This window comes from Catharus ustulatus, chromosome Z, assembly GCF_009819885.2.
Source record: "Catharus ustulatus isolate bCatUst1 chromosome Z, bCatUst1.pri.v2, whole genome shotgun sequence".
NCBI lineage: Eukaryota > Metazoa > Chordata > Aves > Passeriformes > Turdidae > Catharus > Catharus ustulatus.
Window position 1 is genome coordinate 1,344,357 of NC_046262.2, and position 15,228 is coordinate 1,359,584.

A 15,228-nucleotide genomic window follows, 5' to 3' on the forward strand; every position below is an offset into this window, starting at 1 on the left:
CTCTTTGAAGGTATATATGTTTGCGCCTAAGTGCTGTTTCCAGAGAGGAGGAGTATTTCCCACAAATACCTCTCTGGAAGGAAGGTGTGGGTGTTTTATGGAGGTGCATACACTAGGTCATAAGATCCCAGAGTAGTTTGGGTTGGAAGGGACCTCAAAGCTCATCTCCTTCCACCCCCTGCCATGGACAGGGACACCTTCCACTGTCCCAGGCTGCTCCAAGCCCTGTCCAACCTTGGACACTCCAGGGATCGAGGGGCAGCCACAGCTGCTCTGGGCACCCTGTGCCAGGGCCTGCCCACCCTCCCAGGCAGCAATTCCTTCCCAATATCCCATCCAGCCCTGCCCTCTGGCACTGGAAGCCATTGCCTGTGTCCTGTCCCTGCATGCCTTGTCCCCAGTCCCTGTGCAGCTCTCCTGGAGCCCCTTGAGGCCCTGCCAGGGGCTCTGAGCTCTCCCTGGAGCCTTCTCTTGTGCAGGGGAGCAGCCCCAGCTGTGCCAGCCTGGCTCCAGAGCAGAGGGGCTCCAGCCCTGCAGCATCTCCGTGGCCTCCTCTGCACTGGCTCCAGCAGCTCCACGTCCTTGTGCTGTTGGAGCCCAGGGCTGGGGCAGCTCTGCAGGTGGGGTCTCACCTGAGCTCAGGGGCACAGGGGCACAATCCCCCCTGCCCTGCTGCCCACGCTGGGGGATCAGCCCAGGGCAGGGGGGTTCAGGCTGGGGCAGGTCCAGCTCTCACCCACAGCATCCCCAGCTCCTTCTCCCAGGGCCACTCCCTCTGCTCATCCCTGGATTGATCCCAGGGGCTGCCCTGACCCAGCTGCAGCTCCAGCACTTGGCCTTGTTGAACCTCAGAGGTTTCCATGGGCCACTGCTCGAGCCTTTCTTGATAATGTGATATCAGATATTGTAGTGTCAGTTTTGAGCTCATTATCAAGTACCATACCTAAAGTCCTCTTCTCTATTCCTTCCAAGGTGTGCCTGACATGATGTATTCAGAAAGTAATATGTGAGCAAAATTTGAAAATTGAAATTCTGTATGTACTGGTTTGAATACACATGCCTTGAAAATTGCAGTTTGTGTACCAAAGTTGAACATCCTGTGTGAAATTCCTGGTGGGGTGTAGAGGGGATGATCAAAACTCATCTCAACTTTGGCTTTATAGTAATGCAGTTCAAACCATGTATTTTTTTCAGTCAGGAAAATCTATAAAATGAGATATTTGAGCCAAAATCACTAACAATATATGGATGGAGGAAGTCCATTGAAGGAGGTGGTAATACTCTCAATATATTGTGCTTTATGCACTTTTTGCATTAAAAAATTGACTTCATCAATATTGAAATTTTACTCAAAGTTCAGGAAATAATAGATTAAGATTTTTTGAGAAGTTTTAATTCACCATCTTGTTTCAGAAGTGAAACACAACCTTTAATTAAATGATTGTTCATTATGCTTTGTTCTGTATTCACTGGTTTGGGCTTTTTTTAACATTGTCTTTATTCTTTGTGTGGCCTCAGGCACACTGAACACATGCCATCTAACTTTATCCAGAAGACAAAAAATGCTCATTTCCTTAATAACTGGGGGTTTTTTTAAAGCCCGTAGTACTCATAAAAGTTCTCAGTGGTTCACAAGTGTTCACAGTGAAAATGCAAATTATTTATAGATACGGATCTGGGAGAAAACGATTGCTACCCACTATGAACAGTTAAGGAAATTATCCTCAGATATATATTATCTTTCAGTATTTTTTTCCCTTTATGGGGTACTGGAAATTTAGAAATGGCCTTATTGTTATGCAAAACAGTCCATGCATCCAAAATTATGTTTGGAAGAACATCTTAGCTGTAGCATCTATGTCAATTTTGAATTTTTGGCCATTTCTGTAGTGTCCTTAGTGTTGGCTTAATTGTAAAGTTGATTGGTTCAACTGATCTTATTTCTTAAAAGAAACCCAAAAGCATTTCCAGTTTGTAAAAATTTTAGAGGTTTTGTGTCAATAAGGTAACCAAACAAACTGTGTTGATAAAGGAGAGAGCTGGATGCTTTCCATGCCTGCTAGCAGGATCACTGTGGAGGGAGAAAGGTGTGATCAGGAAAGACACCTGGCCAAAGAGAAGGTCAGTCCAGGAGGGAAGCAATCAACTCCTTCCTGTGGAGCAAGGAGTTCTAAGAGAACCTTTAGGACAGAGACTGAGAGAAAGGAGGGCAAAGGAGACAAAGGCTTAAGACAAAAATAGTATTCTCTGTCTGCAGCATGTGAGGGTCCTCCTAGGGGCTTGTTTCTTGTTCTGCTTTGACACTGAAACTCAAGTTTTATGAAGTTAGGTCAAAGCCTGGAGAAGAGAAGGCTCCAGGGAGAGCTCAGAGCCCCTGGCAGGGCCTGAAGGGGCTCCAGGAGAGCTGCACAGGGACTGGGGACAAGGCATGCAGGGACAGGACACAGGCAATGGCTTCCAGTGCCAGAGGGCAGGGCTGGATGGGATATTGGGAAGGAATTGCTGCCTGGGAGGGTGGGCAGGCCCTGGCACAGGGTGCCCAGAGCAGCTGTGGCTGCCCCTGGATCCCTGGAGTGTCCAAGGCCAGGCTGGATGGGATTGGAGCAGCCTGGGACAGTGTCTGGCAGGGGTGAGATGGTCTTTGAGGTCCCTTCCCACCCAAACATTCTATGACTCTGTGGTATTATTTCCAAGTTTCAGTGGCGATTACAATGAACAATTACAGTAATTTCACGAATACAAGCCGCACCAATTTGACCAAAATTTTGGTGGAAACCCGGAAGTGCGGCCAATATTCCGGGGCGGCTAATACATTAACAAAATTCTAAAAGCTGCCAACACGGAAGTGAGAGCCCGCGGCAGCCCCAAGCCAAGCTGGAGCCCGGCCGGGCCCGGCTGAGGTGGGAAAGCCTGGCAGAGGCGGGGCCAGCAGTGTGGGGGGCGGGCGGCAGAGCCTGAGCCAGCAGGGCGGGGCAGGGAGGGCGGCAGAGCCCGGGCCAGCATGGCGGGGGAGTCGGCAGAAGCGGGACTAGCAGTGCACGGGAGCCCGACTGCATAGGGGAAGATAGCAGAAGCAGGAAGTCCAGCGGCGCGGGGCTGCCCGGCGGCGGGGAAAAGCCCCGTAGAAGCAGGGCTGGCGGTGCACGGGAGCCCAGGGGAACCGGGGCTAGCAGCGTGGGGGAGCCCGGCGGTGCGGCGGCCAGCAGTGCCGACCAGGGCGAGCCAACATGGCAGCGGCGGTGCAGACGGGAGCGGGGAGCCAGGGAGTCTGGCAGCGGCGGCGGCAGCAGCACCGCCTGCAGGGCAAGCAAACGCAGCAGTGGCAGTGCAGACGGGAGCAGGGAGCCTGGCGGCGGCGGCGGCAGCAACACCACCCGGCCGGCCCAGCCAAGCCGTAGCGCCGAGCCGGGCCATCCACCCCTATCGGCAACCATGAGCGGGCCGAGCCTTTTTGGCCCCGCCCCGAGCCAGTAAAGCCCGCTATGCCGCGATCCTGTTACTAATTGGCCAATTTGTGAAAGCTGCGCACGGATTCTCGCGACGAACGAAAGTGCGGCTAATATTCGGGGTGCGGCTTATCTATTGACAAAGACAGCAACATTGTCGAGGCACCGGAAGTGCGGCTTATAATCCGTGCGGCTTGTATTCGTGAAACTACTGTAATTCATTGTAACTGTGCCAGGGCACTGAAAGCTCTCACTGAGCCCATGGTTCTGCTTAAGGACAGGATGGTGCCAGAGGTGAACCCTGTGAGGGCTCCAGGTACAGAACCAGGGCTCCAGACTCGTGTTCTGCTTAAGTCTTAGAAGAAGGAGAGCTCTTAGCAGCACACCCTGTGACCTTCTGCCCACAGATTGAGTCTGTTATCTCCTACAGTAGACCCAGATTCTTTTCGTGTCAGAATGAGTTCAGAGGGGACAGCAATGCTCTTTCCCAGGGTAGCAAGCACCCAAGTGTGTACAAATACAAATGTGCTTGCACAGCCAGTGTGTTTGGGCAAAGCTGTGCCGAGTCCGAGCTGCTCAAAGGACAGGGATTTGGGCCTTGGGTTGCATGACAGCAGTGTCTTTCTAATTTTCTTGTTATTTCTTTGTTAGGAGCCTGTTGTTGGGGTTTTGGGTGAGAGTTTTGGGTGCTTTCTCCAGCAATTTCCTCTGATTCTCACCCACAGAGTTTGCCTTCATCGAAGCCAAATGTCATCTCTGAGCAGCTATGAGACACTATGAGACTACGTTGAATTAAGAACAAGTAGATAAAAGGGAAATATTGTGGACTCTGACATTTGATATTCCAATAAAATAGTAACAGGACAGACGCAGGGATCATTGGAAGGAATTACATGCATACCTTGTGATCCCTAAAGCAGGTTTGAGGATTTTAAGCTCAGAATAAACCTTGTATTTAATGTTTGCAAACATACATTCTGTTTATACTGGACTGCGCTCATTTTCCTCTCTTAGCTTTCAGCCTTTCAGAATTTAGTGTCCTACTTGCCACTTTCTTGAACAGTATAGGAGAGAGGTGGTGCTCAGCAAAGCACTGCCCTGTCAAGATCTATAAGGATTTGTGTGCAGGAGTTCTATCCACAGTAGATCACAGTCTGCTTATTGAGTTTCTGCTTCAATACAACCTAGAGCTGGGTCCAAGCCCGTCCCTGCCCTCTGAGTGGAATTACAAGGATGTTATTTGGCATGCCCAACAAAAGGGGAATAAAACGATCTGTACCAAGATATGGGGGAAGGAATTTACTGCTTTCTGTTCCTTTTACTTCTCTAGCAATAGGAGCATCCATTTCCCAACATTGGCTGGAAAGTGGCCACGAGATGCCGAACAATTTATGCCTGCAGTTGAAAAATACATTTCCTGGTCTCTGGAAATTATACTCTTGGCTTATTTTGTAAATATTTACTTTTGTCTTGCCGCATCAAATTCCTTTCTTCCATGTTGTTTCTAGTGTCATTGTCTTTCTAACTGCATTTTAGCAGGAAATCCTGTTCGTTAATGCAAAGCCTCCCTTAATTGTTCCAGGTTGTTTCTGATTTTGCTTATATACCTACAAGTGTATGGTGACTTCTCATTGTTCTACTTAATATGACAATATTCTGAGTAATAATGTTATCCTGTGTGAGGCAGAATTTGATACGGCTTTATAGCACATGACTTACAGATCTCTGCTCATATGTAAGCAGTGGCAGGGTACTCTTTGAAATTAATAAGACCTTTTGTCATGAAGATATCTTGAAGCATATAATTTATTAGGATCAAGTTTAGGATTGTAGAATTAAAAGAGTGGCCTTTGATGCTCACTGTTTAACAGGGAGATGGGATAGAAGTTATTTTCTTACCCAGGCTACATTAAAACCATTTGCGATGCCAGAGATTAGTTCAGGAGAATGACTTGTTACATGGGCAGACACTGACAAGACAACTTTCAACAGACAGAGGGCAGGTTCAGATTGGATATTAGAAAGAAGTTCTTTAATCAGAAGTGGGGGATGAGGCCCTGGCTCAGGGTGCACAGAGCAGCTGTGTCTGCCCCTGGATCCCTGGCAGTGTCCAAGGCCAGGTTGGACAGGGCTTGGAGCAGCCTGGGATGGTGAAAGGTGTCCCTGTCCATGGCAGGGAGTGGAACTGCATGAGCTTTAAGATCTGTTTCAACCCAAATCACTCAGAGGTTCTATAGTTTGGGATCTGCCAGCTGCAGTATACAGCTGGTTCCAAGGGGATACAAACTTATATTTTTAAGATGGCACAAGATAAGACAAGCAGAAAAACTTCTGATCACTGTCCAGCAAAATTGGAACATGGCAGTACCCTCTTCATGTGAATATTGTACTGTCTGGGAGTTCTTTTCATTCCCTGGTGCCTTGAACATGCTCTGTCCATCAGTGTGGCCCATGCAAACCATGTTATTTACATCCATGATGTTTGTTGAGTCTGCACACTGTGAGTCTTGATTTCACATCATCTCCACAAGCCAGATGGACCTAATAGTAAATTTTTATTCAGCAGAATTTAGTTATGTTTCACTTTATAGGATTAGAAAGAAAGGTATAAAGTATGCTCTTACTTTATGTTTATTCTGTTATTTAATATTTTAATTGGTTATATTCTGTTTCTTGGGATTCTAAATGTCTCCCAGGCTTTAGAGTTGGGCTGAAATGAATAAGAGTAGTGCCCCTCTATGGAGTAAATTGCTCTGCAGAGGCCTTGGTGTTCTCCATGGCTATTGTCTCTCTTTATTTCTATTTATGTGCCTTTGTAGCTTGGATCATTTGAATGCAGAATGCCTCAAGGGCTCTTTAGTAGACATGAGCACAGGGGACTTAGGGATTATTCTCTGCATTTATTTTTTAAATGGATTTCTCCCAGTGCTGGGTTCCTTAAGTGCTCATAGAGCACTTCTCCATCTCCCACAGACAGGCACTTGCTTGCAACCTGTCCCCATACAGGTCTATGGGACAATGCATTTATTGTATTTCAAGTGGAGCAGCACAGTGCCTTTGTTTTGTTCTGATGTCTGGTATGACCCTTCACAGACCTTTATTCAGCCAGATGGGCATTTCAGGTTGTCTGCTTGGAGATGTCTGTGCAGGCACACATCCATGTCCAGAGTTCTTGTGCCACAGCACACACTTTTTTTTTGCTATAATCCTTTTTAAGAATAGGTCAAACCCAGTAAGTGTTCCTTATACATACAGAAACGATGTAAAAGGTATGGTTTAGATGTCAGGTTTTGAAAATAAAACATTTTTAGAGCTTTTTTCTAATGCGATTGTGGCAGTGTAAAATCTTTTTGTTTAAAAGGAGTATTTTTTTATGTGGCAGGGTTTTGGTGTTTAGGGCTTTATATTTGTCTCTAAAATAGAGAAGAATAGGTACATTTGGTATGTGTATAGGAGGAGAGACAAAAAGCAGCACAGAATATTGCTGAATTGTTGGAGAACATTCATCCTCAATTTTTTTGATCCATGGAGCTGTTTTTTTCCATCACCAGATAGTGGTTTGTGTTTGGGTGCTGCTTAGTTTGTTTGCAGCACTTCTGAACTAGGAGAGCAAGCAGAAAAAATTCAGAACATCTGAATTTCCAGACTTCAAATAAATTCTGTGGAGAGGTGCTTTAGTCCTCAAGTAGTTTTGTACTCAGCACATACAGAATACTGCTAGATACACAGATAAATTAAAGTTCACCTTTAGAAGCTCAGTAGTGATTTAAATTATGAGAAATCAAATCTTTACCCCTTCTTGCTGTTGTATCACTCAATCTGACTTTCCTCTGCTGATATCATCAGTTTGTTTCTATCCGTGACCCTTTTTTCAGTCTCCCCTCTCTTTCTTTGTATCACACCATCAGTCTAAGCTCATCTCATACTCTACGTATCGAGATTGTCTTTTCTCCTCCCAGGTTTTTCTTCTCTCTCTGCCATTGCTTTGACAGTGCAAATAGGAATTTATCGCACCTCTAGCCTGACTTCAACCTCCTTTTTAAGAGAGGTTTGTGTCCATGTGATGATGGTTTAAGTTTCTGTTTCAGTAACTACTTTTTTCCTTTGGTGTTTTTTTTTTTTTGTTTGTTTGTTTGTTTTTTTTTTTTTAATACTCTGAAAGCAAGTTTCCTTTCTCCATTTGGTTTTTTGGTCAAATCGCTCTTTCATCTTTTCTCAAATCCCTTGAATAAATGAGTTTTCATGCATTTAATGGAGAAGTATGTTTTCTGGTTTAAGCCTTTGCATTTCCTACCATTGTTTCAAAATCTTGCATGCAGGATGCCAGGGGCAGTTGCTGCACAGCACAACTTGACTGGATATAAAATAATAGAACTGTTTTGGTTGGAAGGGACATCTAAGGTGGAGTCCAACCATTCCCCCAACTCTGCCCAGCCCACCACTGCCCCATGTCCCCGGGTGCTACATCCACACAACTTTTAAACTCCTCCAGGAATGGGGATTCCTCCACTGCCCTGGGCAGCCTTGCCGGGGCTGGACAGTCATTTCCATGGAGAAACCTTTTCTTATATCCAAATTACACCTCCTGGTACACCCTGAGCCATTTCTGCTTGTCCTGTCACTTCTTATCTGGAATGAGAGACTGACACTGCTCCATTCCCAGCTCCGTTCCCTTCTCTGGACATGCTCAAGCACCTCAATGTCTTTCTTGTCATGAAGGGTCATGTTTTTGTTAAATCCAAGGACAGGTACTGTTTCAGCAGTTTTGTTACATTATAGACGGCTGTTTGCTGTCTTGTCATCCAGGTGAAATCCTTCATACTTGAGGAGCAGCCTGGATTGTTTGTCGCTGCATTAAATCCCACAAGTTTATTTTGTGTCCAACTTCTTGAAAGGTAAAGCAAAAATTAATTAAAAATGCATTTTCTCTTTATTTATCACTCCTGTAGTGACTGTGCCATTTGCAAAATTTAACTGTAGTATTTCATAGAATCACAGAATAATCTCAAGTTGAAAGGGATCCCCAAGGATCATCCAGCCCAGCTCCTGTCCCTGCAGAGACACCCCAGCAATCCCTCCTGTGCATCCTTGGGAGTATGTCCAAACTCTCGTGGAGCTCTGGCAGCCTTGGGGCCCAGCACCCTCTGGGGAAAAAGCCTTTCCTGAAATCCAGCCTAAACCTTCCTGGCACAACTTCAACCCATTAGCATTTCTTTACCATTGATGTATATCAATATAGTTCACTTTATATATTCTGTCTGTATATTGAAAGTATTTTGGTAGCTCAAACAAGTGTTTTATTAGCTTTTGGTATTTAGATGGGCCAAGAATGTGTTCCTTTTTGGCTCTATTAAGAATATTTTTCAGACTGTTGGGATGTCTCACCTTCAGTTCATATAATGCATCCCATGTTACTTTTTATTATTCAACTGTCTTAATTTAAAAAAAAAAAGCTTATGTGAACAAAGTAATATAAATGATGTGTAGAAGCATGTTACAACAGGGGTACTATTATGCCTTATTTTACTTCCAGTCTCACTAAAAGACCATTGACAAGGTGTATTTTTCATTGCTGGTGATATCCTCCTTGGAATGAGTTTCACAATCACTGTTCCAGTATTATGCTCAGGACAAACTGCGTGTCATTATTTTGGCACATCCTATTCTTCCTTAAAATAAGACTGCTCATTCCTTCTCATTGTCCAAAGCTTTCAGAAAAGTTTTGGCAAATTCTAACTTGGGATTTCCTTTCAACTTATAATTTTAATATCCACATATTTTTTTCCAATTTTTCATTATAAAAGCTGCATTTTATACGTTGGCGTTTTTTATGTGAAAAGTGTACTTTATGAGCAATTTCAAGCTGATGTAAATTAGACTTTTTGAGGCACTTGTTAAATGAGTCTCCTTATTGGCTTCTTTTTTTCTTTTGGAACCTACAGGCTTTGTGGAGTTGACTTTTTGAAAGTGTTAAGTTCATATATTACTGGTTTGCATTTTACTGTGTGTGCAAATAGCACTTAATCAATTCGCTGGTATTAGCAACCATTACTATTTAGTCTGTATTAATTTTTTTATTTATTGAAGTTCAGCCCTGAGTTAAATTAAAAACTGCTGTGTGAAGGGAGGTAAGAAACCAATGTTGTTTTTAATTCCTTAAAAACAAACAACCACAGGACCTTGAGATTGTTTTTCAGCCTTGAATCTTCCTTGTTGGCCGAGCTCATCCCTGGTGCAATTTGATGATCTGTAATAGATCACATTATCCCAGGATGGTGTGGGCTGCAAAGACCTTAAAGATCACCTTGTTGGTGGTCAGGGGCACCTTCCACTGGCCAGGTTGCCCCAAGCCCCATCCAGCCAGGCCTTGGACTGCCAGGACACTTCCAGCTGCACACAGCTTCTCTGGGCACCCCGTGTCAGGGACTCACCACCCTCACGGCCAGGAATTTCTCCTGATAATGCCAGCTGATGGTTCCTAATCTTCCTAACAGATGCCAGCTGTTATCCCATCTTGTTCTTATTCCAGCTTCGCTGTTTTGCTTGCTAAACATTGGCCTGGATGTACTTACGTGAGGGAGAGATGAATTGGGGTACCAAGATGTTTTCATTGTTCTGGACATAGCTTTTTATTATTATGAAAAGTGCATAATGGGTGAGATTGAAGGGCTGTCCAGCTCCATAGCCTGCCTGACAGCTGATGGAGAAGAGTGGATGAAAGAGGGCAAAAATTCTGGTACAAAAATGCATATTCTTGTCAGCCTGTGCACGCTGCCCTTGGTGACCACAGAGTACGTGCATTTTTCTGTTTGATCTCGACTTTTAGATGTGTGATGAATACACATGAGGAAAATTTGGGAGACAGTATCAGCTTCCACTTCTGCACCTCGTACCTTGTTGTGAAGGGGGGAACCACCTTGTTGTAAAGCATTTTTGCTTTTTTAAAATTGCATTATTCATGCCTTGGAAATCAAAATCAAGCCTAAAACCGCACAGACACTGGAGACATGACTGCTGCAGAATCAAGCAACTGCTTTAGAACAGAGCATTTGTTGGTGATGAAAGGTATTTATGAACTAAACTTCATACAAATGCCTTTTGAGGGTTGTAACTAACTCTGCTGAGACTTTAAAACTTAGTCTGATATTTATCAAGGTGGTTTTCAGAGCTGCAGATGGAGGCATAATAATAAGTGAATGACTTGGAACTGAAGTTTTGCACCAATTCAGGAGGCAACAGTACTCCCTAGGAAACTCCAAATCCAATATCTAGCCTTTATTTTTTTTCTTCTGTGTTTAGCTGTGGGGTTTTTGTGGAGCTCTTTGAATTTGCCGTTCTATGCATTTTTATTATGAAAGATTTAGTATGAAAGATCCTACTATCTTTCCCTCCTTTGTGCTTATCTGAAGGATGGTCCTTGGAGAAGGATAACCAGTGGATGGAGGAGAGAACAGTGTTGAGTTTTTTTAACCTGGGTATCTGTGTTATGGGCAGTGGTCCCACAAAGAAGTGTCCTAGCATGGTGTAAAGGACATGAGTTTGTGGCTGGAAAGCAGAACTTTGCAAGGGGAAAGACAACAAAAGCTTCTGCACTGCTGCTTTGGTACTAGAAATGAGCCACCGAGGTCTTGTTTATGCCATAAACTCTACTTATAATACAATTAATTATTAAAAAAAAAGAAAACCTTAAGGAATGCATAAAGAAATAATTTATCATTATTTTCCTTTATACTTTTCCCTAGTTCTCTACATTTCTGTTGGAATAAAGTTACTTTCTGCTATTCTGGTTCCATGCAGAATACCACTGTATGTTCATTTTCCTCTTCACATGCATTGAACACATGCACTTTCCAAAATCTTGATGCCACTTTATTTAGGTTTAAATTTCCTTTAAAGCCAGAATGCTTTATGTATTTTGGAGAAAAATCTATAGTTGGAAATCCTCTTTATTCCAGTTTCTTCCTTTGTGAAGTTATCTTCTGGAGCAGACAGCAGATTTAACCTGGTTTTGCTGCAGCCCACCATAAGCATCTCCAGCTTGGTTTTAGCTGATTATTTTGTCTCCACAGCACTAGATGGTGCTGATGACAGTATCTCTGAAATCTGAGTCTTTAAAGACACCCATGATTGCAGAAGTAGTGCTGCTGTTTCCTACCAAGGACCAGTTTGCAGATCCAGTTATTGATCTGAACAAAAATTTCAGTCTGTGAATGCAATAAGAGAATATGAGAGGGGGAAAAAGGCAGAAAGTTACCAATATATCTTAATTTCTGTTTTGCTTCTTCCCCTTCTAACATGGAAAGTCCTAGTGGTATTGACTAATAGCTGTGAGTTAGTGTAACTAATTCCTCATGGCTGTGAGAAGTGTTGGGAAAACCTTTTCCTGAGGCTCTTGGGATGACTGGTACTCCAAAGAGTCCATTCCTACCATCTGTGAAGGATATAACATGAATGATACATTATAAATTTAAAAATTCAGAGGACTTTTCCCAGTGCTGAACATCGTATCATGAGGCAGAAAAGCCTTGCAAGCACATGTTTTCAAACACTGATCCAGTTCCAAGAAATGGAGATGTCCAGAATATAATACTGAGGTAGATTTTGCCACTTGTAAGGGAATAGTGTTCACAGCATCCCAGAATGGTTTGACTTGGAAGGCACCTTAAATCTTATCCCATTCCACCCCCTGCCATGGTCAGAGACACCTTCCACTGTCTCAGGTTGTCCAGCCTGGCCTGGGACACTTCCAGGGATCCAGGGACAGCCACAGCTGCTCTGGGCACCCTGTGCCACGGTGTCACCTGTAACCCTTTTGGTGCCTGTTGATCAGGCTAGTCTTTCCACCCTCTAAAATACACATAGTCATCCCAAGAAAACCTGGTAGGAGTCATGTAATGCTCCAAAAAGAAGTGAAGAAGTCCAAATGATGTTTTCAAACACAGAAAGCCTAAAAGTATCTGACATGTAACAAGAGCAAATGGTCTCAGGTTGCACCAGAGTGGGTTTAGAATGGATGTGAGGGAAAAATTCTCTGGTGAGGGGAGTTGTTCTTTCACAGGCTGCCCGGGGCAGTGGTAGAGTACCCATCCCTGGAGAAATTTAAAAGCCATGTCAATGTGGTACTTGGGGACATGGGGTAGTCATGGCCTGGGCAGTACTGGGGGCATGGCTGGACTCGATGGTCTTAGAAACTCTTCCACCTGGACTTGATGGTCTTAGAAACTCTTCATCTGGGCTTGTTGGTCTTAGAAGCTCTTCCTAGAGGGGGATGGGTTTATCTGTGAATTGACAACCATGTTTGAGCTATCCATGGCTTTAGAGGAGTATCTGACTCTTTGCTGCTGCTGAGCATTAGCTGGTAGGCTTTGCCCACTGCTGCTTCCCCCATTCTTGTAAACCAGGTTACACCATCCTCTATGAGTGTCATTGCCCTGCCTTTTTCCAAAATGCAAGAAAAATGTGTTTATTTCTCTGTATATTATGGACCTCTAATTTAACAGATTATTTATAAAGCTAAGGTAATCCTTTTTTCATTGACTTAGGCTAAAATAAATTTGAAAATAATATATTCTAGTAAAATGCAATAACTTGGCCAAGAAATACCCCAAACTTTTGTCATATACTCAGATTTCTCCTGTCTAAGCAATAAGTTATTAGAATGGCTAATATATGATATACTTAACTGTATATTACAATGTGCATGAAGTGCATGCACGTGAGGTGCACTCATGCAAATTGCACGAGGTGCTGCACTTAAAAATTGCATCCTAGTGAACACAAGCTATTTATGAACTAAAATCGCATGTATGCATTCCTTCTGTGACAATTTGACTTTTAATAATTTAATCATGAAAATAAAATGTTCTTCAGATCATATACTGTACAGAATATTTCTGATTCAAACTCTGCTGTTGCTTACCCAGATGTTAAATAAATAAGTAATACAAATACTGTGCATTGCATTCTAAAAATTTAGTGTATATAATAAGACTTCTTTCCTTACTGAACAGTCTTAACTATTTCAGGACATTATTGTGAAGTTATTTTAATATTTTTTTCCCCCAGTTTATTTTCTCTGTTGTCTAAAAAACACAACAAAGTGCTGGAGCAAGCCACGCAGTCCTTGAGAGGTTCCCTGGGTTCAAACGACTCTCCACTTCCTGATTATGTGAGTATCAAAATAAATGTTGTAATGGGTGCTTCGAAATTCGAGTCTTACATCCCTAAATCTGCACAGAATTCTCGGAGTGTGGCAGCTGAGCAACCACCAACATCAAAATACAGGAACCTGTATGAATGATGTCATGTCTGAAACATCTCTAAAAAACAAGAATTACACTTGGAAATGGCAGAACAAAACCACAGCTATGCAGAGGGAAGAGACTTACTGTCAAGTCGTGCTTTTCAAGCCATTTGTAATTCAGGATGTTTAAATCACACAGTTGAAAACGGCATTTTTAAGAGCTGGATTTTAGCATCCACAGAATCTTAAAATGCGTAAAAATGATTGAATACAACTCCCAGTGAGCCTCTGGAGGAGTACTGGAGTCATGGGGCAAATCAGTATGTTCTGGATACATGAATACTTAGAGTTCCCTTCATTGCTGAGCCAATGCCCACAAGTAGGCAACAATTTTGTATTTAATTGCATGGCTTTTTGGGAAATTTCTGCTTTGGGTGGAAGAAGGAGACATCATGAGAGGACTTGAATAATATCTTTGTACAGTTGAAGTATCTTTGGTCTGTAGTCATTTGAACCCTTACTGCAGTACTGTGTGAAGGAAAGAAAAGTTAATTTGTCAGTTGCTCAGGATATTTGAGGATGAAAATGTATCAACTGTTTTATTTTCAGGGCTAATACGTGATCCAGAATATGCCTGCCTGAGACTTTACATATCCTATTACTCAAGGATTACTCTAATTTATATTAAATATAAAAATACCTAAAAAGATAATTTGATGTAATAGTTTAGTGACTTAAATAAGAAAGCAGCATGATACATTTGTCTGTAAAACATATAGGCACACACAGGCGTGTGATAACATACATATGAAGATATATATTTTAGGATGTTTAAGAATACAATGCTTGAAAAATGTTTTACAGGCTTTGGACTTCTTTTTAACTTGCTGGATGTAAACAAAACAATACTGCAGTTAAAGAAATGCCCAGGGAAAGGCTTTCTGTACAAAGTTGTCCCCTTACATGCAGAGACAGCTGAACAATGCAGCTGATAGAGCTGGGAAAGCTCCCTGGAGTACAGCCAAGAGGCTTAGACACTGAATTTCTTCTCTTTTTACTGTTGATATCATGGAGGGATGGAAGGGAAAAAGAGAGGACTTGGGAAGATTGGTGTAGGGGATGGGAAAATTAGTTAATGGCCTGTATTTTGAAACTATAAGGTAAACTATTAAACATGGTTTTCTGGTCCTTTCTTTTTCCTCTCCAAATTGCTCATGTTACAGCTCAGTCTGAAATACAGGCAGTTGACTAAAAAACGTCGAGGCCAGATTTCATCACCTCGGCATATTCTGCTCCTGAAAGCCTTTATGTGTTTATGTGGTGTGTAAGAGCAAGGAGGAGTGTAGGAGCTGAGGGGACTGAAATGTCTCAAGTCCTGAAGCACATTCTACCTCTGTATCCCAGCGTGGAGCTAAGGAAAGGGGTGGTTCCAATATTGCCTGCTCTGCACAGGTTTGTTCATTGAGAGGTGGAGCTTTGCCTAATAAGCAGTTCTCTTTGCAGGTTCTGTACAGATCAAATATGTATTTTTAAAATGCA

At 43.1% G+C, this 15,228-nt stretch overlaps 1 protein-coding gene across 4 annotated transcripts in view; it reads left to right on the top strand.

The window, feature by feature from the left end:
- The window catches only part of DYM (dymeclin), a 210,249-nt gene that overhangs the window by 130,633 nt on the left and 64,388 nt on the right, over positions 1–15,228 (top strand). For all 4 annotated transcript variants that reach the window (XM_033085598.1, XM_033085600.1, XM_033085599.1 and 1 more), the window contains one exon: positions 13,512–13,614. In XM_033085598.1, the coding sequence (XP_032941489.1) occupies positions 13,512–13,614 (103 nt within the window). The remainder of the gene's footprint in view (positions 1–13,511; positions 13,615–15,228) is intronic.